This window comes from Manacus vitellinus, unplaced genomic scaffold (genome assembly GCF_001715985.3).
Source record: "Manacus vitellinus isolate BGI_N305 unplaced genomic scaffold, ASM171598v3 scaffold_14_pilon, whole genome shotgun sequence".
NCBI classification, from domain to species: Eukaryota; Metazoa; Chordata; class Aves; order Passeriformes; family Pipridae; genus Manacus; species Manacus vitellinus.
Window position 1 is genome coordinate 9,441,662 of NW_021939063.1, and position 24,784 is coordinate 9,466,445.

Below are 24,784 nucleotides of genomic sequence, written 5' to 3' on the forward strand. Positions count from 1 at the left end.
GGAAAAATCAGGCAAACAAGTGTGCCTGTTTTACTTTCTTAAAGATGGAGGATACAGAAGCACAAGGGAAAAAAATCCAGTGAAACCATATTTGAGAATCTTTCTCTGGGGAATGTTTAGATGATGGGTTATTTTTGTCATACTTCTAATGGGTGAAATTGAATCATTCTGCATTTCTGCCAGAGATATTTACACGAGAGACCACACAGTCTCTGGGTATGAAGGAAATGAGCACTGTGGCTGCTGTTCTCCCACGGGAGGTGCCCTCAGTGTCCCACACTCCAAGCCTCCTCTTCCTCCCCGTGCCCTGTGATGACTCCCTGTGCCCAGGATTATGCTCCCAGGTGAAGGGCAAGAGCTGGCCTGTGGAGAGACTGGAGCTGGGGTTGATCCTGGGTCCATGGCCATGAGCTGAGAGCCAGATACTCCCACCTCTGAGGTGAGATCAAGGGATCCCCAGCTCGGGGTGACCCCAGGAACCCTCAGCCTCAGGGAGAGATCCGGGGACCCTCAGCCCTGGGGTGACCCCAGGGACCCCTCCAGGACCTCAAGACCCCTCAAGCCATGGGGTGAGATCTAGGGACCCCCAGACCTGGGATGAGATCCAGGGACCCTCAACCTGGGGTGACCGAAGACACCCTCAGCCCCAGGGTGACCCCAAGACCGTCTGCCTCAGGGTGAGATCCAGAAACTCCCAGCTCTGGGGTGAGATCCCAGGACCCCAGTCCAGGGTGACCCCAGGGAACCCCAGGCCCACAGTGAGATCCGGGGTCCCTCAGCCTCAGGGTGAGAGTCAGGCACCCCCAGCCCTGAGGTGAAATCCAGGAACCCTCAGCCACAGGCTGAGCTCAGACACCCCCTAACCCTGAGGTGAAATTCAGGAACCCTGGGCCCTTGAGGCCCTCAAGGCCCCACAGGGTGGGCAGGCCCAGTGTGTGGCTGCCCCAGGCCTGTGGAGACCCTCAGGCCGGGTCTGTCTTGGGCCTGCAGGGCCGTGTCCTGCTGGGCTGTCCCCACGACCACAGGACACGGGAGACGCTGCCCCAAGCAGGGCTGGTCTCTCCCTTCATGTCCCTCCTCCCTGCAGGGCACTGTGGCGCCATGGCGGCCACCAGCGGGGACAGGCCATGAGGGCCGGGGCCATGTTGAGGGCCAGGGGCTGCCCGCCAGGGTGTCAGCCCTGAGAACAACATGAACTTCAACGTCTGGAATATCAAGGAGATGCTGAGCATGCCGACAGCCATGGGGTGAGTGTGAGCGTGGAGCGTGGGTTGACGGACAGGGGATGGGGCATGAAACCAAACACATGGTGGGAGTGATGGTGAAGAGGTGAAACATGTCCAGAACTGATCTATGGCTGATTATGGGAGGCTAATGGGAGTTCATTGGTCTCCCCTGTGATCCTGTTTGTGCCCCCAGCCTGCCAGGAACTGCCACAGATCCACCATTGCTGGGGATCTAAAAGCTGACATTGTCTGGAAGCCGTACCCTGGTCCATTCGGGGTGTATTTGGTGAAGTCCTGTGACCTGTCCTTTTGTCATTAGATAGGTTAAATTTTTCTCTCGTCTGTGCAGAGGGCAGATAAAATGAAGTGTGATGTGCAATATTATTACACATCATGTAACTTGAAAATTATTCCATATCCTGCATTTATACGCATGGCTTGTTTTTTTCCCAGCAGGAACCAAAGAGCAGCTAGAACTCCCCACATCTACAGCCCATAGTGAAACAACAAATATTCAGATGTAAACATCTGAAGGGCAAATATGTAAGACAGGCTGCATTTTGTACAGCAGAGCATCACCTTTTGTATCACATGACTGAAAAAGACAGCGGGATTTATCCCCTGTTTGATCTCTGGAGAAGCTAATTGGTGAATTTGGTGCTCTGAGCCTCTGTTAGTTAAATAACCCACTTACATAACTAACTTGTTCAAATTCACAGTTTTAGTCATACTGTCTCTTTGGCCAGATGTTACCACAATGATGGATGATAATGAAAGCATAATAGTCATTTCCTTGCCCGTTATAAACATGTTTGTCATAGATATGAATTAATTGAATTTTGCACAGATGTAGGGGTCAAAGGGGAACCAATTCAGGGAAAAATTGTGTTTATACCTGTCATAGTTTTGTCTTTATAACTGTGCATTACTTAATTCTATTGCATTCTTGGTATCTGCAGATTTACTGTGCTTGTTTGTTTGTTTGGGGGGATTGTTTGTTTTCATGAAGTTGTTTCTAAGTAGTTTGAAAACCTGAGACTTTCTTTCTGGTCAGAGACTGAGCAGGGGAAATTTAGATAAAATATAAAAATTACATATTATATACAAAATATATAATTACATTCTTATATTATATATGACATATTTTTAAATACATAAATAATTCAGTGGAGTCATGCAATAGGAAAGAAAATGAGTGGAAGAAGTACAGGTGCCTGTTTGGAAAGGGATCACTTGAATTCCTTCCTCCTCCAAAGTATCCTATCAGCTACGAATTCTTCCCTTTTAACTCGTTTATTAATGCAGGAAGAAAATACATACAAGATTTTAACACCCACTCCTCAGCATTCCACATTCTTTACAGGGTCAAATAGGGCATAAAACATTACTGGAAATGCAACTGGGCTTTTGGAGGAGTTAAGAAGGGGGAGAAATTCTCTGAGGACAATTAACTTTTTCATAAGGGAAGAAGAGTTTCCCATAGTAGTGTGTGAATGTGTGTGTGTATTTGAAATAGGCGAAAAAGGTGTTGATTATTTTTCCCTGGCTTACTTCTGTTACTAGAAACCTTTCCCATCACAGCAGGGTATGCTGTATAATCCCCAGAATACTGTCTTTCAGGGAGCTTCCAAAATGAAACATAAAATCAGCGTATAATCTAGGCAGAGTATGACTCACTCTGTGAGTTCTTTGCAAGTTTGAGTCAGGGTGTTACTTCTGAGAGCAGCTGCCACCAGGTTCCCAGGAAATGCAGAGCTTTGGTGATGCATTGCCCTCATGGCCACAGTTCTGCACAAGCCTGAGACTGCTCGGGGTTTATTTGTTGTCTGTCAGGTTACAGCTTCTCTGTAACCCTGGCAGCCTGAGAAATAGGGTGGGGGGAACCAAAGTCCCTCTTTCACCTGTTTTTATGTATGAATATTGACATAATAGAGATCTTAGAAATTTATCAGAGGGAAGCTTGTCTAGTTGGACAATAATATCAGGGTGCTAGTGACTTAAGAGGGTGGGAGGGGGCCACATGACAGCTGTAATGGAAAAGCTTATGCTCAATTGAAGTGTATTGACAAACAACACAGTTTTTGTGGATTGAAATGCCAGACTTCATTAGGGAAAGTGCCGTGTTACAGCAGCGCTGCCGCCTGCCCAGCCAGGAGGGCTGATGGAAAAAGATCGCAGAGAATGCAAGAACAGCAGCCACAAAAGCAGCGATGCTTCAATCAGCCTCTGATCGACTGGATGAGCATCACCAGGGTGTGATGCTGAGGTACAATCTCAGAAACCATAAATGCCTACCTTGGCCAAGGAGCTCACAGGGGAAGAGACACGTCTTGCCTTAGCCTTGAGTTGAGCACAAGATCTACGTTCAGGCTATTTGCTCTTGTAGTGCTACCATGAGAGTGGCAGTAGGGAACCGGAGTCAGCATCTCTGCAGGAGCAGCAGAAGCCAAAAAATCCACTACTGTTAATTAAAAAAAGACACTGCAATAATAATAAGGAAGCTCATTAAAAATAAATTAAACCGTACAGCCAAAAGGGTTAAATGCTTGCCTGAGACATAAAGATTATTTAGACTTGATTATTTAGATTTGAAATTGAAGTTATGAGAAAACAAGTAACTTGCTAAATGCATAAAAGCTAATCATATACCAACTTCCAAATACATCAGAAGCAGAAAGCCTGCCAGAGAGTATGTAAGGCCAAGAAACTATGAAAATATAAAAGAAGCATTCAAAAGGGATGCTGGAAGTTAAAGCCTACTTGAGCCACTACTCTCTACTTTCTGCTGTTGAGAATAACTTCCAAATTAAACAACCTCATTCAATCCATTATCCCATGAAATTCCATCCTGCATCACAAGGTTGCATATTTTGAAGTTGCCTTAAGGTCCCAGAATAAGCAGAAAACGAAGGAGGCAGCCAGGACAAAGACCAGGAGAGCAGCTGTAAAATTCCAGAGCCTCCGAGGAATGAGAAACCAGGGCTGTAAGTGCAGGCTGGAAAATGGCTTCAGGCTGGAGTGAGGGGTGCAAAAAAACCCCCCATCTCCAAATGTCTAATCTTAATATGTGTGGGGATGCATTTTGTGGGAGCAAAAACGGCTGCTCCGTGGAAATCTCAATCTCCTCCTAAGGAAAGGACCCTGTTGCAACCGACAGCCAGCTCAGGACAAAGGGCTTGTGTGGTTTCCAAGGTGAGGGACGTCTGGGCAGTGTTGAATCACAGCCGAATGAATAATGGAGTGGCTCATAGAAAGTAAAAATGACCTTGAGGAATTAAAACAAGACCAGACAGACTTTCAGCCTGAAATCTGGAAACTGGAGGCAGTGTTTGAGCTGAATAACTGAGAGAGATTTTGTCGTGGTTAATGCATTAGGGCCAGCGTCAGAATATGTTTGTGGAAATTCCTTTTAGGATATGGTGAAAATGATAGGAAGCAGAATAATAATTTGCTACTGCGACTGTTCCCAGCGAAGAGATGGCAAATGGCTGGAGGCTGCAACAGCAGCTAAAACTCCTTTATTTAAACTCCTCCAGTTCCCCTGCACCCAAAGCCAAGGCTCATCCTTGCTCATTTGCTGGGCACATTGGCAGGCAGCAGATAGTGAGGATGAGAGCAGCATGGCAGAGCTAGAGACAGTTCCTATAGATACAGGCTAAAGCCAGGAGGAAGAGCAGGTGAACATCAGCTCCTAGAATTTCAATTGGGTTTGTTGTGATTCAGCCCTGGCCCCTAAATGAGGAGGAGCAGAAAGGGCTGGGAGATTTGCTGGAGGGGAATCAGGAGAAGAAAGACTTGATGACACTGATCCTACTCAAGGTTGCTACCAGGAGAAAAAGATCTCTTCTTTGGGAAAGAGGCTTTACTGCACTTTGAAGAAATGTGTCAGGAAGGTGTAAGTGAGCTTCACCCACAGCACTTGGGAAGAAGAGGGATGTTGGCACAGGTTCAGTGGAGATGACAGAACCACAGAAAATCCCTCACAGCAATGTTGCAGATAAATGTTATGTTGCAAATTATAGAAGTCTCAGATTGCTTTTCCAAATGACTCTTAAACCTTGGTGTTGGCACATAAGGATGGATCCAAACAAGAGAGTAAAATTACCAGTTTTTAAAAAGACTGATAAGGCCTATGACAATTTATAGTTATGAATTTTTAGTTTGTCAATGTCACTAGAACATCCAAGATACACAAGAAGAGAGTATTTGTTGCATAGTGTGTTTTTGTTTGGGGAGGCAGAACCTTTGAATGAAAGGTGAACATTTGCATATGGTTGTGCTAAAATATTTAGAGTGGAAATCAGAACTTAGAAAAATGAAAGAAGTTCCCAAAAGATCTAACTCCTGTCACAGAGGGAGAATTCTAACTGACAACAGGGAAACAGAGACTGTGAAGATCTAGCTGACCCCTCAGATATGCAGAAGGCTGCAGATTTTTTAGATCACGCTCACATCACGAGAGAGGGTTGGAGCTGCCAATATTGCAATACCTGGCATAAAGCTAGGTGGAAAAAAGCAGTCGTTCCATCAGTCAGCAGCAGATGATTTACCATTTTTTGAGCTGACAAGAACTCATCTTACATATCTAAAGCTGGTTTTGCTTTGGACACACGTGCTAGTGCCAATACCATAGGAGTGTCATGGGCACAAACACACAGAGGATTTGGGGAATGGCTCGTGTTAGCAGAAAGCTAAAAGCTCTCCTAAGGTAAACTATTGCATCACTGGAGGGACTGCTAACTGGGATTGCATATCTAGGATGTTTCCTTGCTCTTTATAGGGAAGAGTTTATATTTAGGACAGAGCATGTATCCCTGCGGCTCAGGCATCCTGAAGGGAATGGTCAGGTGGTAAGAAGAGCTGCAGTTGCCTGATCATGGATCTGATCCCAGATCTGACCATGGTTGTCTGATCTCTCCATCAGAGACAGGTCTGGGCCAACCATGGCTAGGCTCCTGGCTTGCCCAGATGGTCTTGTTAGTTAATTAATTGCCAGCGGTGTTAAGCAAGGGAGAAAGAAATCCATTGCTCAGGGGAATGAGTGTATTCAAAAGAGACATCTGTTTTGTCTCCCCCCCTAATTTGCAGAAGTGCCATCATTCCTAAAGCAACTGCTGAGGTAGTGGACTTAAGACAGAAAAACTGGGCTTCAGAGCAGCCAGCAGCCGCCTTTGGTTGTAGTGGAGAGTAAGCCTGGGAAGTCACTTGGCTCATAAAGTCCTCTCAGCTCAATACTCCTCAAAATACTGGTCATAAAACCCTTTGTTACAAGAATCTTGTGCTTCAAGTATTAAGTGATGTGAAGGATCTGAGAAAACAAGCACATCGTGGGGTGTCATATTCACCAGTTGTAGCAGACACTTTCAAAGGGGGGTTGTCAAGACAGTAAAGCACTTAAGGATTATAGAAACCCTGCCTTAAACTAAGAGGGAGGTTTTTTGGCGAGAAGACAGGAGGATTTAGAAAACTGGTACAGAAGATGTGCTACTCACATTGCAGGCAGGGGCTCTGCCTGTGTGGGATCATGGCAGCCCATGTGCTCACATCTCTCCCCGACATCCTGGCTGTGGATTAAGAAAATTTATTTTTTTTTTACAAAGCTTAGCTGAGATGGAAACAAGAAGCTGTGCTAGTAAAAATTATATTCAGATTTGGTGTCCAGAGAGAGATCAAGGGAGAAGTTTTGAATTCAGAAAGATTTATCAGGGTTTTTGAGAACCCAGAAACCCATACCTCATCTATTTTTGCCTGCGGCTCAGTGTACTCAGTTAGCTTAAAGCCAAAAGTATTAATATGATATTGTCAGTGACACCACTATATAATGAAGAGGGAGACTGAGCACTTCAAATACTGCTGCTAAATCCCTTTCCTGTTGTGTCTATGATGTTTGGGCTCCTTCCAGAACTGGGGATTAACCAAACACATCACTGCTAATAAATGTTGGGGTGATCATCTCTTGTTATACACATTAATTACTCTCCCGTTCTGTCTCCTTTACTTGTATCATTTGATATGAAAGAAAAACCATAAGAGACTTTTTCATTAATTTTGGTCTCTAATTCCCAGCTCCAAAGGCAGCAACAAATCTCTCCTTCTTGGTAGCTCAAAAAAAACAAGAACTGAGAATATAAACCTGGCCAAGCTTTTCTTGTGTTTGGACCCAGCCTAAGCACTCTGCCAGACCTTGTGGATATGGAGCAATGGAATAGCCATAATTTAGACTGACAGAGGGTAGATTTAGATTAGATGTTACGAATAAATTCTTTCCTGTGAGGGTGGTAAGGCCCTGGCACAGGTTGCCCAGAGAAGTTGTGGGTGCCCCATACCTGGAAGTGTTCAAGGCCAGGTGGGATGGGACTTTGAACAACCTGGCCTAGTGGAAGGTGTCCCTGCCCATGGCAGGGGCCTTGGAACTAGCCGATCTTGTAAGTCCCTTCTAACCCAAACTGTTCTATGATTCTATGCAAAAAATGAAAAAAATGTGTATTTTTGCTAACAAAAAATTGAAGGTAGCCTCCAACACAATGAGAAGCAGTGCAGCTGTGCCGAGAAACCCTTGTCTGAGGGAAGGTGGTCCTGTGCCGTAAGCCTAGTCCATAAAGAAGGAGATGACGTGTCTCTGAAGAGGAGTACAATCAGAGCAGCACAGCACAAAGTCAAGGCTAGCTGGGAAAAATTTATTTGGGCAATGTCCAGGGAAAAGAGGAGCACTTTTGAGTAGCATGTTACTATGTTTGAAATATTTCTAACAACTCAGATCAGTTCGTCCAGACATACGCTACCTATTTATTTGTTGTTCAAGTGTGTCAGACTTAAGGCATCTGGAGAATAAATGCCCAAGAAATGTCAACTATTAGTCATAAAGTTTTATTCTGTTGGAATAGCCTTCCAAATACCCAGCACCAGAGTTACAACAGAATTTATTATTCAGAGTAGTTGAAAGAGAGAGACCCAGCACTGGCTAGGAGCAAACCCCAAGGTGTCTCTTTAACATATTGGGGTGGGCCATGATTGAGCGGTTCCAGCAGGCCATGTAGGGAGTTCCATTTGACCTTTTAATTCCTTCAGGCTCATTCACACCCCTCTCCACCCCATTTCAGGCCTAACAAGTGTTCCATGAGGAGCGGCACTGCCAGTGACTACTCGAGTTTGAGCGACTCTCAGCTGCTCTTCGGCTCCCAGTTCTGCCCGGAGAACGTGCAGCAGTCGGCAGCGGCACTGCTGGAGCTGGGCTCGCAGCCCGGACAGCAAAACTCCCAGGACGTGAGTCTCGCTCTCCTTCAGCCCTGTGCAGGCACACAGCCACCATTCAAAGTTAATGGAAAATCCTGACATCAGGTGGTAACATTTGCAAGTGTCGGTAACTGCTGGAATCAAGTTATCTTCTTGCTACATATATATATTTACTGTGACAAGACAAAGTAGCAGCCTGGTAGGATGAAAACCTGATATTTATAACAGATTACTATAAATTGTTATTGAGATAGGTATTATTTTCTTCAATCACATTTTGAAAGTTACTAAAATAATATGAAATTATTCTTGAGTTAAAGTCTTTAGACCACCTGCCTAGCCAAGCTAGAATATTACATCTATTGCTCGTTGAAAAATGCTGTGTTTCACTTCCTTAGTTTTCTGCAAGAATGACAGAGCTGCTCAATATTTATTTCCCTGGACTGGCAATGACCTTGCTGTATTGTTGTTATGGGAGATGAATGATTTTGGACTGGGGTGAAGAGCTTCTATGCTTAAAATCTTTCTCCCAGAGCACATGGTTTCTGATGTTACTAAGCTCACTGAAATAGGTTCTGCATTGCTAACAGAGAGCACCAGATCTGAATAAATACACCTGAGAGGAAAGATTAGGAAAGAGCAGCGGTGCCAGCTTGGTGGCCCCAGGCTGTCCTTCAGTTCCAGATGCTGTCTGCTGTCCTCTGCATTTTGCTGAGGAGCAGCTTTTCATCAGACACAAAAAAGGAAATTCACTCTTTACAAAGGAAAAAATGAATGGAATTTGCATTTTCTTATGTTTTAAAGAAAAGGCATTTCCATTTTGGTCACAGTGTCTGGAAATTTTGTAGAATGAAGCTTTCATAATAACATTAAATTTCTTGTTCTGAAATGTGTATTGAAGCATGTGAAAAATTCATCTACAGTCTGTCGATGTTGCTATTTGGCAGCAAAATGATGTCATCCACCAGGAAATTCAATGGGATTTTCTTTAGATTCCTGTATAGGGAGCTTCTTCTGACAACTTCAACTTTTCCATAATTCCAGGAACACTGGAATTCATTTATAGTCTCTGTGTTGAACCAAGAGGGAAAAAATCTACACACCTTATGATTGTAACAAACTGGAAATCCTCAAAATGAGAGAAAAGCCTGAGTCTGGAGGAGTTTGGGCTGAGTCTCAGTTCCACAGGGAGTCAATCTAACCAGGCACACTAAATGAACCATAATCTCATGAAATTCTTAATCTCCTCGTCCAATCTAATCTGTCACGTCCAATCACTGTGATCTCTGTCTGCAAAGCATTAGGTACACAAACGGTTTTTTCTAATTAATGTTCTGATTATTTTTATACTTCAACATTTTTCTTTTGTTTGTGCAACAGAGTGAGCCCAGTATTTTTACCAAATACCAGACAAAACCACAGTTATTTGATGAAGAAACAAGAGACAAAGGTTTACTTAATCTTAGCACAGGAAGAGTGAAAAGTGTCTTGGAAAATTTTGAAGTGAATAAGAACAAAATAAAGGACAAATATGACCGGTATGTAGACATCCATTGGAAATTCTTTCTGTGCCGATGGTTATCACTCCCTGCAGCTCCTTCTTCCCCTCTTACAAATCATACATGACAAAGCTGCATATTTCTCCAAGAAAAGTATCTTTCCAGGTTTTAAATAATTTCTGATTGGAAAGAGTCACAGGATAAGAGAATAGGGTTTATTTACAATGTGATTTATGTAACACAGACAGCCATAAGCCCCAAGGAATAACAAAACACTAACCTGAATTTACCTTTGTCCTTCTTTTTTTAATCAGTGGGATTTTTTTTCTTTATTGATTCTCTGTGAAAGTTTTTATTTCTCAGAATTTCATAGACTGTATGAGGACTGATCAAAGGGACTCCGAGGCCAACCTTCACATTTGGGCCAAATGGGAGGATTGCCAAACACACCTCTGTACAGATTGCACCTTTATAAACCTGTATATATCTCTAGAATTGTATTTGTATACAAGGTTTTTACGTGTCGTGGGTTTGTTTTTTTTGTAAAAGACAAGTGTAATTTGCTAATGCAATTTGCATCTGCTCTTTGTTAAATGTCAAGAATTAAATGTACATGTAGGTCCTAGAGGACTTTAAGGAACAAGCTAACCATTTGAAGCTCAAAAATTAAAGATGGCAAACTCCCCAGTGCACCTATAAATAATTCTTAGCACATTAGTTACATTTTATAATGTACCATCCACAGTGAAGAGTGTTTTTATTAAAAGCCTTTGATCAAATCAGGCTATGCATCTCTCTCGCCTTTGCAATGGGCACTATGCTTCTGATAAGGCAAAATTGACTCTCTAGTGCCTATTAGAGAAGAGGAGGATTTTTGTAAGTGAATTATATGAAATGAAAAAATAGTTTTAAATGTTTAGGCAGCATTCATAATTACCCTTTATTTTTTCATTAAACGGATTATGCTCCTTCCTACACTCCAGGCTCACTCCCAGATTAGAAACCTGTTTGTAGAGATAGCTATATTATCTTTGCAAAGATAAGAGTATAATTTATCAATTTGTATCCCCCGCAAGTTTGACTAAGAAAATTAGTATCTTCCTTTCCATAAAGCTAGAGAGGTTTCAGAAGCACTGCCTAATTCTCACAACTAGAATCTACCTGGCCTCCATCTTTTTGGTTGTTGTGATTTGCAACACTAAATGATTGACTTAAACTGACTGGAACCTTCAGAGAGGAAAAAGGTTATCACTTTGCTTAGCAACCACCCGTGCGTTCGGGTGTGGCTGGTTAATCATGAATAAAGCCTGGTTCCTGATAGGCTCGCACAGCTTAAAAGGATGGATAACAGAAACCACAGGCTTAATCTCAGGAGAAAAGGATTTTCAGTATTTGTTCTTCCTGACTTGGGCTTTGTTGAGGCTGGAGCTTTTCCTGTGTTTTTCCCACAGTTATTTTAGTCCAAATATAACACCATGTATCACGGCAACTGGCACATCACCTCCGCCCAGGCTGGGTCCTTCCGGAGCAGATAACGCAGTGATAACACCCCAGGAGCTAATGGGCAGTTGGGTAAATGCCAACTAAAACTTCTGAGAGAGTCATGAATGCTAAGGCAAAGTATCAGAGAGTAAAACCCCCATAATTTCATGTATATTACATATTTGTGCATGTGTGTCTATGCATTTTTTTCTTACTCTACAAAGCAGAGGTCATGCTTTCCTAAAACAACTAAGGTGACTTTGAAGGGTTATGCCTCCTGAAGTAACCATGTTTCTATGCTTTCATTATACACTACACTGTGCCTTGCAGTGTTTCATGTCTCATTTTTACTATGATCTTTTCAATTTCTGTACACTCCAGTAACTTACATGTCTGGTTTATACTTGTTGGAGTTTTTTTTTTTTCATTTTAGTGAGGTCCTAAGCGCCTTTATTTCCAGTACCAAAGACAGGCTTCAAGGGGTAAGTTATTTCAAATTCAGAATGTAGAATAATGAAGAGTTAGAAATGCTACAGAATGTTCACTTTCTCTCCTTTACTGTGCTGATATTTAAAATATATATCTTGAGCACTCAAATACTTTAAACCAACAATTGGAAATTTTTTTTTGCATACACCATTGGCTTTGTGGTCTGTCCTTAGGATTAAGCTCTTTAGGGTCTTCCCTCAGAGACAGCAGTGGAATTTCTCTGGGTTTCATGAACAAAAACAAACTGTAGTGACTATCTGCAAATATCAGCTCTTTTTTCCTTCTACCTGAAGAAAGTGGTCTGTTCTCAGGATTAGTGAATGTGTTCTGAAGGTGAAGATCTGTCCCTCAATACTTTTATAATTAATTTGATTAGTTATTATTAATGCTATTTTACAGACCATTATCTCTTTTTTTTGGAAGTCTGTTAAGATTTCATGAGCCTTTTGAACAATTCCAGATCTCCTTTGGGATTGCAACCAACAGCTGGACAAATTGTTTCAAGATAGATAAACAATCATTTTCAGACTGTTCCATTCCATGAGTTGCTGTCATTGTTCTCTGGCATCTGGTGCTGTGATTTTGCAAACAAAGAAAAGGCAATGCATTCATTTTTTCATTTACCTTTGGTTTTTTGCAGCTGCAAGCACGCTTGGACAAGTTTGAAGAAATGTCTGATTCCAGATACAAATCCATTTTGGTTCACCTAGAAACCCTTTCCAAGAAAAGTAAGTCCTTCCTGTGTTTCTGTTAACAGCAGAGGGCACAGTCAAACTGCTGAATGTCAGCCTGTTGTCTCCAGGCTGTGGTGAACTGGGCAAGTCATGCCACCCACGGATGCTCTCCCTAAAGGAGGAGAGAAAATAAGACTTATCCATGGTATGGACTTGTCTATTTTTCCATTCTTGCTCTCTTTTTTTCTCCCTTTCTCTGCTCTCTTGTACTTAGACACTGTACACGCGTAAATGAACACACCTCTCTGTTTTTGTATTCTGCCCTGGAGTATGATCATTTTTAGACTATCTGGAGCACTAATGGAACATGCAGTAAAAATAACTTAGATATTTATATCCTGAGTATCCAGTTTCAGTTTTTAGGGCTTTCTCAGATTTTTGTGTGTTAGTTTGAAGTCTTCAGTCGTTCTTCTGGGCTTGAAATGACTGTATTTTGGCTGTGAGCAAAAGTAATACTGCTCATTTCTTGAATGAGAATCACACAGTGAAGCACACTATTGCCATGATAAAAAGGTGACCCCCAAAATAGCCAATAATATAAAATACTTTTGAACAACTCTGAGGTGGATAATCACAGAAGCCTTTACCAAGGGAAAACACTTCAAGAAATTGTTTCTAATTTGGCTTAGATCTGAATCTTTGAGGGTACCTTAATTTTTAATGCTGTCGTGATGCTTTATCGATACCCTGTCAGGACTCTGCTCAGAGCTTGCCTTGCTCTATACAAGAACAAGAGGCCAGTTCCAATACATGCAAGAAAGGTGAATTGAGTTATACCTTGTGAGATGAAGGCAGCAGACCTTCATAAAAGCACGATAGTATTCAGTGTGGGGGCAAAATGTGGCTTGCACGAAGCACATCTTTGACAGATACCCTTTAAGTCAGCACAGCCCTTTCAGGCAAAAGGAGTGGAGCCTGGTGCATTCTGCTGGAGGCTGTAATAGCCTGTACATTTGAAATACCAATCTTGTTGTACTAAGAACACTCCTTTGCTCTGCTTGGCAAGTGCTCTTGGTGGGACCCTAAAGTAAGCAAGAATCTGTCTGCTTTGGCCAGCACAACAAGCTCCCTATTACACATTTTCCCACCCCCTAATTACTTCAGTGCCTCAACTTGTCCACTCTGCAGCAGGACTTTGCCTAATTTCACATACCTCATGCACAGAAATTGTTGTCATGGCACTGAAAATCAAATCTATTGTTCACAACTCCCCCTCTTCATTCCATACCATTTACTCAGCTGTCCTCTTTCTTCTCCATATCCATTTTAAATAAATGTGCCTTGAATGAAATGAGAAACCTCCCAGAGGTGCCTGCTACTAGATTTTCAAGGCAATTGAAAAGAAAAATTGGCACTTTCTGTAATGCATCATGCTGCAGAATGTTGAATATATAATGAAAATCATCACATGCTGCACAATGTTGGTTTTTTTTTATTTCTGGGAGTTTCATCTGTCACTGCTTAATTGCTGATAAACACTGTCATTTGACTGGTATCACAGTGATGGATAATTAAGTTCCCACTAAATAAATACCTGCACTAGTGCCTTGAAAAGATCCTAGCTGAAGCTATTCCCTTGAAAAACTGGTATAAAATTCCAAAACATAGGTGATAAAGAGCTAAATTCAGAGCTGATAAAGCTCTTAATGTCAGTGGCTGATGACACAGTACCTGGGGATGCTGGTGACACAGCAGAGACATGGTGAATCACTGGAAGTGGAGGGTTTCACATGTAGGAGAGGAATGAAGAAGATGAAGAGAACTATTGCACCAGGACATTCCAACAGCTTTGAAAAGCAAAGAAAGGTGGAACTGGAAAGCAAGTCTGTCTTTATTAAAAGCTTATATGGAGTATCACAGGCTGCATTTATAGCAGTGGGTAGCAAGCACATTTGGCACAGTCTGCATAGCCATGGGGTGAGGAGAAAACAGAAAATATTTTTCAAAATGTATTTCCAAAGCATTTCCAAATGCTGTTGGGTTGGCATGCTCTGTGCAGGAAGATTTTTAAAAAATGTTTTCTTTTGTCCATATGTGCTTGCACACAGTGGATAGAGCTGTGTCTGGCACCGGAGATGAGACAAGATTTGCCTGAGCAGCTTCCGCAGAGACACAGCTGCTCTGAGCCTTGCTCACATCTTGGTGTGCAGTGCACAAGGATGTAAAGAGGAAGGCAGACCCTGTGGCCTCAGTTCTTCCACCTTATACATAGTTTCTTTAGTTGACTTGCCCACTCATCATTTGCTCTTTCCTTCTGGTTTCAGCTCCTGTAACTCGTTTCTTTTCATATTTTTCTCATTTTAATTTATATACCCAGGCTTTTATCAAAGCTTTCTATTTTTTATACAAACCCAATTTTCACCACTCAGCCCTCTCTGAACTGCTTTGCTGTCCTGGTATCTGACAGTTCCAGCTGTGACAGCTCCTAATAGCCATATTCTCTGCACCACCTTGGCTCCATCGCACATGAGCAGCATCCTTCCAGCCAGCACACCGCAGGCAGTCCTCTGACGCACTGCCAGCAAGGGTGACAGAATAATGTGCAATGTGTCACTTACAGAGGCACGAGCTGATGCAATTCTCTGACAGGATCCAGTGCCTGGTAGGAAAATTTCAAACATGATTTGTTTCCAGACTCCCCAGGCCCAGCAGTTGCTGGCAAGATTTCTAGGGCAAATCACTGTTTTTAGAGCGATGCGATTTGAGCTTGTTTACTGTGAACAGTATGGTCCAGACTGGGACATCCAGTCCAGACTACCTTACATTCTGTGTGAATTGAAAAGTCAAAAGGTTTGAAACTGAATAAAGAAATGGTTTTTTTACATGTAGCTGCTAACTAGATGTGCACTGACTGACAAAGTTGTTGATGTGCGGGACTTTAACCAGAGTCCAAAACACCTCAGCATGGATGGTGAGAGGAAGTGTGGTTGCTCTGGTGGAAATTGAAACCCCTCATTGCTCAGGGCTTGGAGCACTGTGTGCTGTAGCACAGGGTGAGGTCAGGGGCAGCTCATCCCACAGTGCACTGATGCAGGTGCTGTCTGATGCGCTGTGGAAGAGAACTCAGGCTAAGCCAGCACAAACCTTCCAGCTGACTGCTCAGAGTATATCCAAGCAGGATACAGCTGTCTGTCCCACCCACTGTCAAAGCTCCATTGCTGCCCAGGGAGAACACAGGGCTCTGGTGAGCTGCAGAGCTGCCTTCCCTGCTCGTGCCTCACCAGGTTTATAAGACCTCCTACTTCCCCTACTGAACCTGGGCGTGGGGGAACCAACCTCTCTCCAAAGTGTTATTTAAAGCCTCTGTGCTGTCAGTGCCAATCTCAGGATGAGCTGCACAGAGGATGATAGATAGGCATCAGAAGCAGTTGCTGTTTAATATTCCTAGGCTGGGAGGCTGGCACTCCCTCCCTCGGCTGCTCAGGCTGTAGTTTTCAGCTGCTGGGAGTGCAGCTGCATCTGGGTGCAGGCTGATTTGCAGGGAACCCTCTGCAGCACAGGGTGGCAGCCCTACCCCGAGGTCCTACAGCCTTTTATCTCATGCCAGATTTCACATTCCAAATATTATTACTGTAAACCAGTAGCATCTGAAGAAAATGGTACAACAAATCAAAACACAGCGATGTTCCCGTTTGTAAAAAACATGCTTTGTTTAAATTACCTCAAGAGAGGCACAAGTCTGTGCATGTCACCCATTAACCGAGTAAAGATTTTCTCTCTATGATCAAGTTATTCAATAACTATCTGCTGCAGGGTTTATTTGAAGAAAACCTCCTCTGAAGCAGCCATTCTTGATCATTCTCAAAGGCAAGACATTTGACTAACAGAGTTCTTGATCTGATCTAGTTTGGCCATCTCAATGCCTATTTTTTTAAGTCTCTATTAACATCCATTTTTATTTTGTTTGCTACTGTTTGACAAGTCTGAACACTTCTCTGGTATGGAAGTAGGGAGGGAAGGAGAGTGCCCCTCCTCTGTACTGAGGTTCCTTTTCTGCAGAATACTCCTACACGTACAAATGAAACGCACTCAAAAGGCTGGCTGCTGGTTGCTTGCCTGCAGCGTGCTGTGCTGAGTCAAACGTATGTGCAGATCACAAGCCCAGTGGATGCAGGACTATTTTTAGACTGAGGATACTATGTTGAAGAAGAACAGACAGACTGGGGAAACTAGAAAGTTTTAAAAATAATTCTGAGCTAAAATTAAGCATATGGAGAAGAGCAGCAAGCCGTGGTAGGCTTGCGGATGCTGCCCTTTCTGTGTCTTCACTATGCAGAGATGGAAGGTGATAAAGTGACATGAAAGCAGTTTCCTCCTTGAGTCACTGCTGCTTTCCCCCTCTTTGTAGGCTGGCAGGCTCCCCAAAAACTTGTTCTTGGATTGAAGGTAGCCCTCAGGTCCAATCAGGGAGATGCAAAGTCTAAAAGGCCCACTCAAACATTCACTCCCCCATTACAAACCCATTCTGCAAGTCATAGCTTTCTAGATTTATAAAACAGTCTAAATCTGTCAGAGCAAAAGACTAAAAGCTTAAAAATGACAACCAAATTGCCTGCAACAGCAGAAAGCATATTAGTTGAAATATGTGCAGATAATCCTCAGAAATCAGCCACACTCCTATGGAGAACAAGGCAAAGCCATGTGGTGATGGGCATCCTGAAAAAATGGAGAAATTCCCCCCAAAACCAGATCTGGGAGGTGGTTTAATTCAATGTGTGTGAGGAAGACACATGGATGAGGCACCTGCGGGTTCCTTCTCCCTAATGACAGCACTGCGCCCAAGCAACACCCATTTGGAGGAAGGCAAAGTTAAAAATACAGCTTGGCACAGGAGTTCCCTGGTACTGGGAGGCAGCTCTCAGCAGCACCCCATCCCAGCATCTCCAGCCTCGTGCCACCACACACCTCTGCTTTGCGTGGCTGAGTGAGACCAACACTTTCAATCTCCTTTCATAAGAGGAGATTACCATGTAAGCACTTAATTATCCTGGAGCTTTTCTCTGCCCATGTCTCAGTTGAATCTCTTTTTTTTCCTTGCACAGCTGGGACCGTATGCAGGCTTCCAGACATCCTGGGGTCCACAGCAGTTGTGTCAGCCAGAGCCTGTGCACCACCACATAGCACACTGCCCTGTCTCACCTGTAACCCCTGGTGCTGGCATTTGCATCTTTGTGTCGCCTGCTAATTACCTGAATGCCCTCTGGCTTTTGCACCCAGGTGACTACAGCAGATTTTAAGTGTGTTTGGCTCATGAGCAGGCCTCGAGAAGCACCTTCCAGAGCCACCTCGTCCCCTCATGCTACCCTGAGCAAGAACTGATGTTTTCCCTTTAAATGAGGGTTATTTTTTAAGTTTCCTGTTATTTTTTTCTCTCTCTCTTTTTTTCATAATACATGACAATTTCCACTGAAAAGCTTTGTCTGAATCTACAGAAAGCCCACTGTGTTGCCTTTGTCTAAGAAGTCACCTACCTTGTGACTTGTGCATTGTCCTAGGGCATTACATTACCCTGATACAATCCACTTTTTCCAATCTTGTTCCATTTTATTCCATTTCCTTCCATGTCTTTGAGTACTTTTCCCCTTAAAGCCTGCTCTAAAACCTTGCACCATAAGATCAAACTACTAAGCCTGTAATTGCTCAGATTTCTTTCCTTTCTTCCTTCACAAATGTACCTTTTTTAAATGTCCCTGTTTTTTCCCAGAAGCAAAGCCTACAATTATTTTCTGCCCACCTCTCCCTAATAGTTTTTAACTCTTTAACCAATTCCATCTACAGTTTGACAGAAGGGCACAGCTCACTGAGATAATTAAGTCCCTACAAGCTTAATGAAAATAGCTGAGCATGAGGAGAAGGGATCCCAAGTGCCCTGTGGCTCTGCAGACTGTGAGCACAGCTCTGCAGGGCGAGAGGTGCTGCATTGAGGAGCTGAGATAAACACTGGGTGAAGAGGAACAGCTTCATCCAGGCTCTCAGCTCCATCGACACCAAAGTCAATCAAACACTTTGGATCTGTAGCAAAAGAGGATTCATTAATTGCAGAGCTCTTGTAGCCACTTGTTTAAATGTAGGCTTTATTCTGCTTTTTCCTCAAGTGTGCAGTGCTAGTCCATGAACCAGGATTTCAGTTATCCTGGTCCATTGGTTTGGCAGTGCTTTGCTTTAGCAAGAATGCTTTGGATCCTGTTTTTTCCCAGCCAGCCAACATTCCACCCTAACCACACTGGCTGTACACACCTTTCTGCAGCCTTCACAGGAAAGACCAGACATGTTTAACTCTTTCTCTCTGCTCTTTCTCAGCTCTTTGTCCTAATTTACAATTTTAAAGGAGACTTCTATAAGATTCCTAAGGAGTTTTCATCTCCACACACACTGCAATTTGTGTTCCCATCCTGTAGCATATTAGGCACGGCAGTGGTTCCTATAAGAGTAATTGCAGCTGCATAGGGGGAGTTATATTCTTATCCAATCATATAACCTGAATTCCTGGGGTTTTATCAGTTTTTCAACAAGACTGACTGAAGCCAAGAGCATCTTGCTCCAATTTAGTACCCTCCCAGGGAGCCTGTGCCCCCACAGGACACTGCTGGGGCCCCCATTACCAAGTGCTGAGTGCAGCTGCCTGGTTCAGGCAGTTTCTGACCCTCTCTCTTCCCTTGCCCAGCAAATGGAAATCCCAATTCTTTGCTTCATCGTTTCCCACTATCCCTTCCAGCATTTTCCCCTCAGTCGTCAGCCTCCTGTGCATTTCTGAAACAGTTTCTCTGGTTGCACTTCTTAGCCATTAACCTCTCACATCTCCATTCTGTTCAAGCTCCCACTTACCACCAGCTGGTTGCAGGAAAGGGCTGGTTACGCTGGGATGGGTCAGCTGTACTGGGGTCCCCCTGCCTTGGCCATGCCTGTTGTGCAGCTGGCAGACAACTAAGCCTCAGCCTTCCCTGCACTGAGCCTACCAAGTACTGTGGCTTTGCGTAGCCTTTCCTCTCCAGCTGCCACATTAACAGAGCACAGTAAATGAGGTTTGGCCTATGTGCAGCATCTTACAAATTTCAAGTGCCTTGCATTAAACATCCACCCCATTGTTCATGGCCCGAGGCACGGGGAGATCGCAGCGGGAGAATCTCTGTGGTGATTCATGCCAAGACGTGGAGGAAGCAGCAATAGTATTGATAGTACTTTATTCACATTTACAAATGAAAGACCAAATGTGTTTTTTATTGATTTCCCTGTTTAGTGGAAGATGCTCTTCAAAGTCACCGTGACTCTGTACTGAAAGCTCTGAGAGACAGAAGCCAAATGGAGCAGGCACTGCTGGAGATGGAGGGGAGACTTGCAGCCGTAAGTGCAAAATTAATCTTTTATTCTGAATCCTCATTCTGAATTTCTCACACTTCTTCAAAATACTAACTGAATATTAAATTGCCTTCAGATGGTGGATTATAAAGCTGACTGCTCTAGTTATAATGAAGGGGGAAAGATGTATTAAAATGCTAATTCTAGGCCAGATACTGATGGATGCTTACCCAACCACTGGCTAACAGTGCTGTAAGCTCTGATGAAGCCCTGGTCAGTAAGACAAGAGCCCAACAGTGCCCTGTCGTGGCAGACCACGACAGAGCACTCACTGCTCCCTCACCTGGCACATGCCTTTGCTGGAGGAGGTGGTGCAGTGCATGCCCGTGAGGGGAGAGCACCTTGCAAAAGTGCAACACCTTGTCCCTTCAGTGAGGTGTTTCCCAGGGAGAGGGGAAAAAAAGAGGTGAAAACAGAACAAGTGAGTGTCAGAGGCATAAGAATTAGTTGTCAGAGACCTCCTGGACAGGTCTGGTTTCTCCAAAGGCCCTGCTGTAGGAATTGCTTTTGGCAAGGATGTGTCATACCAGTGATGAGAAGGCAGTGCTCCTGGGAGAGGGGGCACACAGTGGGTTAGGGGTATGCTTCTGTTCCAAACCTCTCACTTTGGTGGGACAGTTTGAGGATACACAGGAAGATACAGATTGCTGATCTTTGAATCAAACTGACACATGGTACCTGAAACTTTCTTATTATTGTGCCTTTTCATGTATTGCTTACTGCTTCTGCTCTGCTTGCTGCTTCCCCAGAAAGATGCGGAGATTTCAGATGTGAAATCCAGTGTTCAGCTGCTGAAAGAGGGTCTGGAATCACTGCCAGCCCAGTTGAATGACCAGCACCTGAAGCTGTGTAAAGAACTAGACTTCGTGAAGCTCTCTACTGCCTCAGCTGAGCAGCACACACTTGTGCCTAGTGCCAGACTGCCCCCTCACATGACAGATAACTCTTCCCAGACCTCCCCTGGCCCGTGCCAGCTCCCTGTCCTGGATGAGGAGCACCCATGCCAGCCCTGCTGCCGAGGCAGCAGGGTTTGCAGCTGCTCAGGCTGGTCTCATTTCCACTGCATGACAGTGGGGGAGCAACACAGACACTCCCCTGGGAGGAACCAGATCACTGAGGATGGCACCTCTAAGGGTGCAGCCTCAGGAGGCAAAGCCATTGCTACAGAGGCCTGTGACGGAGCAAACACCTCTTTGCAGAAGATGAAATATGGCTTGGAGACACAGAGCTGTGCTACCCATCCTTGCATGTGCCGGGCTGACAGTAACTTTTTGGGGGGCAGTCAGAAGAAACACTGTCCTGTACCATTGGAAGCGCCCCTACCAACCCCACGGAGGAAGGCGTTCAGGAGAGGCACTGGAGGGTTTGAAGCCCTGACACCGTCACAGCAGCAACAGCCTCAAGGTTGCCACCAGTCTGTGTGGAAAGCTCCACCTGAGCAAAAAGACAGCAACAGGTCCACAGACCACAAGGTGCAGAACGCAGCTGTAGGCAACAAAACAAAACAGAGTCCAGAAAGGATCCCCTGGAATAAAGCTGTAGGGAGGAAGAAAGCATACCCTGCTAAGAGGAAAGGCGAGCTCTCTCGATGTGCTGACAGTGGGCTGAAGCAGAGGAAGGCAAATGGGATTATTGAGTTGGAAAGCTCCAGAAAAAATTGCTTTCCCAGATACTTGGTTGATCTCAATTCAGAAAGCTCTGACCCGGTTTTCGCAGCTCGCCATCAGCAGATCCTCAGCAGCGCTCAGCCAGGGCTTACAGAGAATTTCCCACCAGTGCCATGCTCTGATAAAAGCCTGCAACAACGTGCTAGCAGAAGAAAGAAAAGTTTGGAAATTAAAAGAAGAGTGAATGTTTCCACCGTAAAAACGTATATCTTGGATTCCTCTCCTGAGGGGAATATATTATCCCTATGCAGCACAACAGATGTAGAGCAGATGAGCTGCTTCAACCTCCGAAGCCCCTCAAGCTCCAAGAAACCACATCCTGCCAATCCGCTGGCTCAGAAGAACCCAACCTGTTGCTCTTTACTGTTTGATAGTGATTCTTCTGATTGAAGGGGTCATGTTTGGAGCCCCCAGTGCAGGCTTGGCCATCTCAGTTGCAGTTTATTCTTCTAGGTGTGTTACCTGCTTAGCCAGAGGTTCTAAAGTGTTATTGCCCAGTTTGAGATATTGCAAGAGACCATGTGAGGACAGCTCTCCCCTCTCCTGGAGCTGTATTACTTTATCTCCCTGCTCCCACCAGAGATGCCAAGGGCTCCATTTACCATTGTATTTACACACTTGCAGAGTCTGCTGAGACATTCCCAGGGAGGAGAGATTTGGCAGAGTACAGACAGGCAGCTCAGTCAGATTTGGCACTGAGATTTACTGGAAACTTTTCAACTTTTCAATGTAATGCTATCTCTGTGGCCAGAGGCTTCATTCTGTTTCTCACCCATAGTCTCTATGTTGGTTTGTTGTGTAAAAGTTCAGGTTTTTAGTTCTGGAGGCAGTAGTAGTGTTGTTCTGGTTGATTTCAATAAGGTTTAGATTTGTCCCAGGAGCTTTTGTGAACTTTGGACAGGGACCAGTTCAGCTGAGGAAAACCAAATCCCAGTGTCTCAGGTTCATCGATTATTGAATTTCTTCTCCTTTTAGGCTGAAAATTTCTTGGCCTCAGAAATTTCAGGAAATTATTTTGTTTCTACTTTTTTTGTATTTGTATCTCTTGGCTGATTAAGGAATTCTCCAACGTATCCTTTTCAAGGGCAGTGGTTCTCAAACAGAGGCCAAAAGATACAATGTTCAGATCCAGCAGATGACACGTTGGACAGCCCCTATTCCCACAGAGAACTCTTTCCATGGTACCCAACTGTGACTATCAGTAGCTCCCACTGCTTCAGCCATTTGCGTCAGCTTTGATTTGATTTGAAATCTTACCAGTAAAAAAGCATTTTGATGTTCACAAAAGCAAATTTGTGGTGTTGCCACAAATCTAAATGATCCAGCTTTGTCATCCCGGCTTTAATAAACTCTTTGTGCTGTCACCAAAGCCCATTTTCTCTGTGTTGGTTTTTCAGGAGAGTCACGGTCCTGTTCAGTGGGAGAGTGGGCGGCTCCCCTGGAGCCGTGTTTAACTCCCCTGGATCGTGGAACTGGGAGGATTCCTTTCTTCAGTTCCTTTCTTTGTTTAAAGAAGGAAAACTACACCCCTCCAGTTTAACACTGGTCCAGTGATGTTAATTAGCAAGGAGGAGGAGGTGGGGGTAGGTGTGGGAGTTGGTCAGGGAAGGGGCTGGGTGACGCTGCCGGCAGCAGTGGCTGTTCTTTTCACATTGCCCTCATGTATCCGCCTCCCCGTCATTCCCTTTACGGCCTTCGCTGGGCAAAACCTGCTCGGGGGGGCTCACGACCCCCTGCATTTTGGGGCCGGCGGGGACGGGTGCAGGTCGCTGTGCAGCCCCCGGCCTGGGCGCAGGGAGCTCGACAGCACATGGCTGAGCTTGGAGGGACCTCTGGAGGTGTCTGCAGCAAGCCCCTGTGCAAAGCAAAGCAGGGACTGGCTCCTCGGCACCCCGACATGGAGCACCAGTGCCGTGGGGTGCAATGCGGGGCTGCCCTGGGGACCCCGCAGCCCCTGCCACACACATGTGCTGGCACACAGCTCAAAACAAAATCTCTGGAGATGGAGGTGTAACAGCAACAGCAGCCAGCAGTGCCTCCCCACGTCGACTCACAACTGATTAAGGGGATGCAGCCCCGGGGTGCCACACTGGCCCCCATGGCACCTCCTGTTCCCACTCAGGATGTCCTCCAGGATTTTAGCTGCCAACAAGGGTATTTGTCCCAATACGGCTGTGACAATGGCAGCTCCTCTTCCAGCCTTGCTGGACAAAAATGGAAGCATGTGTGCTGCATGGCAGCAGAATTCCCGGGCACCCTGCTTACGTCCCAAGGGAGCAGGTCCTGCCTCCCAGCCCGTGCTCCCAGCTCACTGTCACTGGCTCCTTGCCAGAGCCAACCATGCCCTAGGCATGTGGGGCCCTGCATCCACAGTTTCTCCTGGACTTTGCCTCCATGAGGCCGCCAGTGGGGCTGTGTTTGTGGGGTCTCATCCCACCCTTTACCCAGGGAAGGTGTCAGGGTGGTTCCTCCAGCAGCACAGCCAAGGGAGACTGCGGAGGGCATGGGACAGGACCATAAAACATGCACAGTGGTCAGAAAATAGCAAAGCTGGGCTCCAGACTGTTTGAGGGCGCTTAATTGGGGCAGTTTTCTCTGAAACTGGGGTTTTGTCCTATTATCTTTGGGGAGAGCCCAGGAGAAGGGGGATTACAGTGGTCAAAAGCCTATGACACCCAGGTAGCCGCAGGCATAGGGGTGTGAGAGCACTGGTCACATCCTTCACCTGCTGTACAGGCAGCAGGCAGCCTCTGTGGCAGCACAGAGCAGGGGGCTCAACTTTTCACCGACCGGTGAGTCACTTGGCAGAAGAGGAAACCTCTGACGGCACAGAGGATGTGGCTGCTGTGCCCCTGCCTTGTGCAAAAGGTGCCCCAACGGCTGTGGTATATAGGGCACAGCCAGCTCCCTCCCCACAGTCCCACTGCACACTCAGCACTGTGGCTGCACCAGCCACGAGATGAGACCATCTGGCCGTGGTGGTGCTGGCAGTCCCCCTGCAGTGCAGGATCACCTCCACTCTCCCCCTGGGCGGCCTCCCCAGTGCTAATCCCCAGACTAACTGCCTGCCCTGTCTGTGTTGTGGGGCCCGGCACAAC

General features: G+C 45.1%; 2 protein-coding genes across 4 annotated transcripts in view; both read left to right on the top strand.

Moving 5' to 3' along the window:
* The first annotated feature begins 389 nt into the window (after positions 1-389).
* Positions 390-23,049, top strand: CCDC36 (coiled-coil domain containing 36). Of its 3 annotated transcripts, none has more exons than XM_018068436.2 (8): positions 390-705; positions 1,088-1,247; positions 8,327-8,489; positions 9,840-9,997; positions 11,874-11,922; positions 12,570-12,657; positions 19,901-20,004; positions 20,769-23,049. In XM_018068436.2, exons 2-8 carry the CDS (start codon positions 1,192-1,194, stop codon positions 22,074-22,076), a joined length of 1,926 nt encoding a protein of 641 aa, XP_017923925.2. In that variant the 5' UTR covers positions 390-705; positions 1,088-1,191; the 3' UTR covers positions 22,077-23,049. The 3 variants fall into 3 exon arrangements, with proteins under 3 accessions (XP_017923925.2, XP_017923926.2, XP_017923924.2); XM_018068437.2 differs by having other exon boundaries at positions 390-677; XM_018068435.2 differs by having other exon boundaries at positions 685-786.
* A 190-nt stretch (positions 23,050-23,239) lies between these two features.
* The window catches only part of PRRT3 (proline rich transmembrane protein 3), a 7,828-nt gene continuing 6,283 nt past the window's right edge, over positions 23,240-24,784 (top strand). The window contains 2 exon segments of the mRNA XM_029958330.1: positions 23,240-23,269; positions 24,423-24,478. Coding sequence (XP_029814190.1) covers positions 23,240-23,269; positions 24,423-24,478 — 86 coding nt within the window.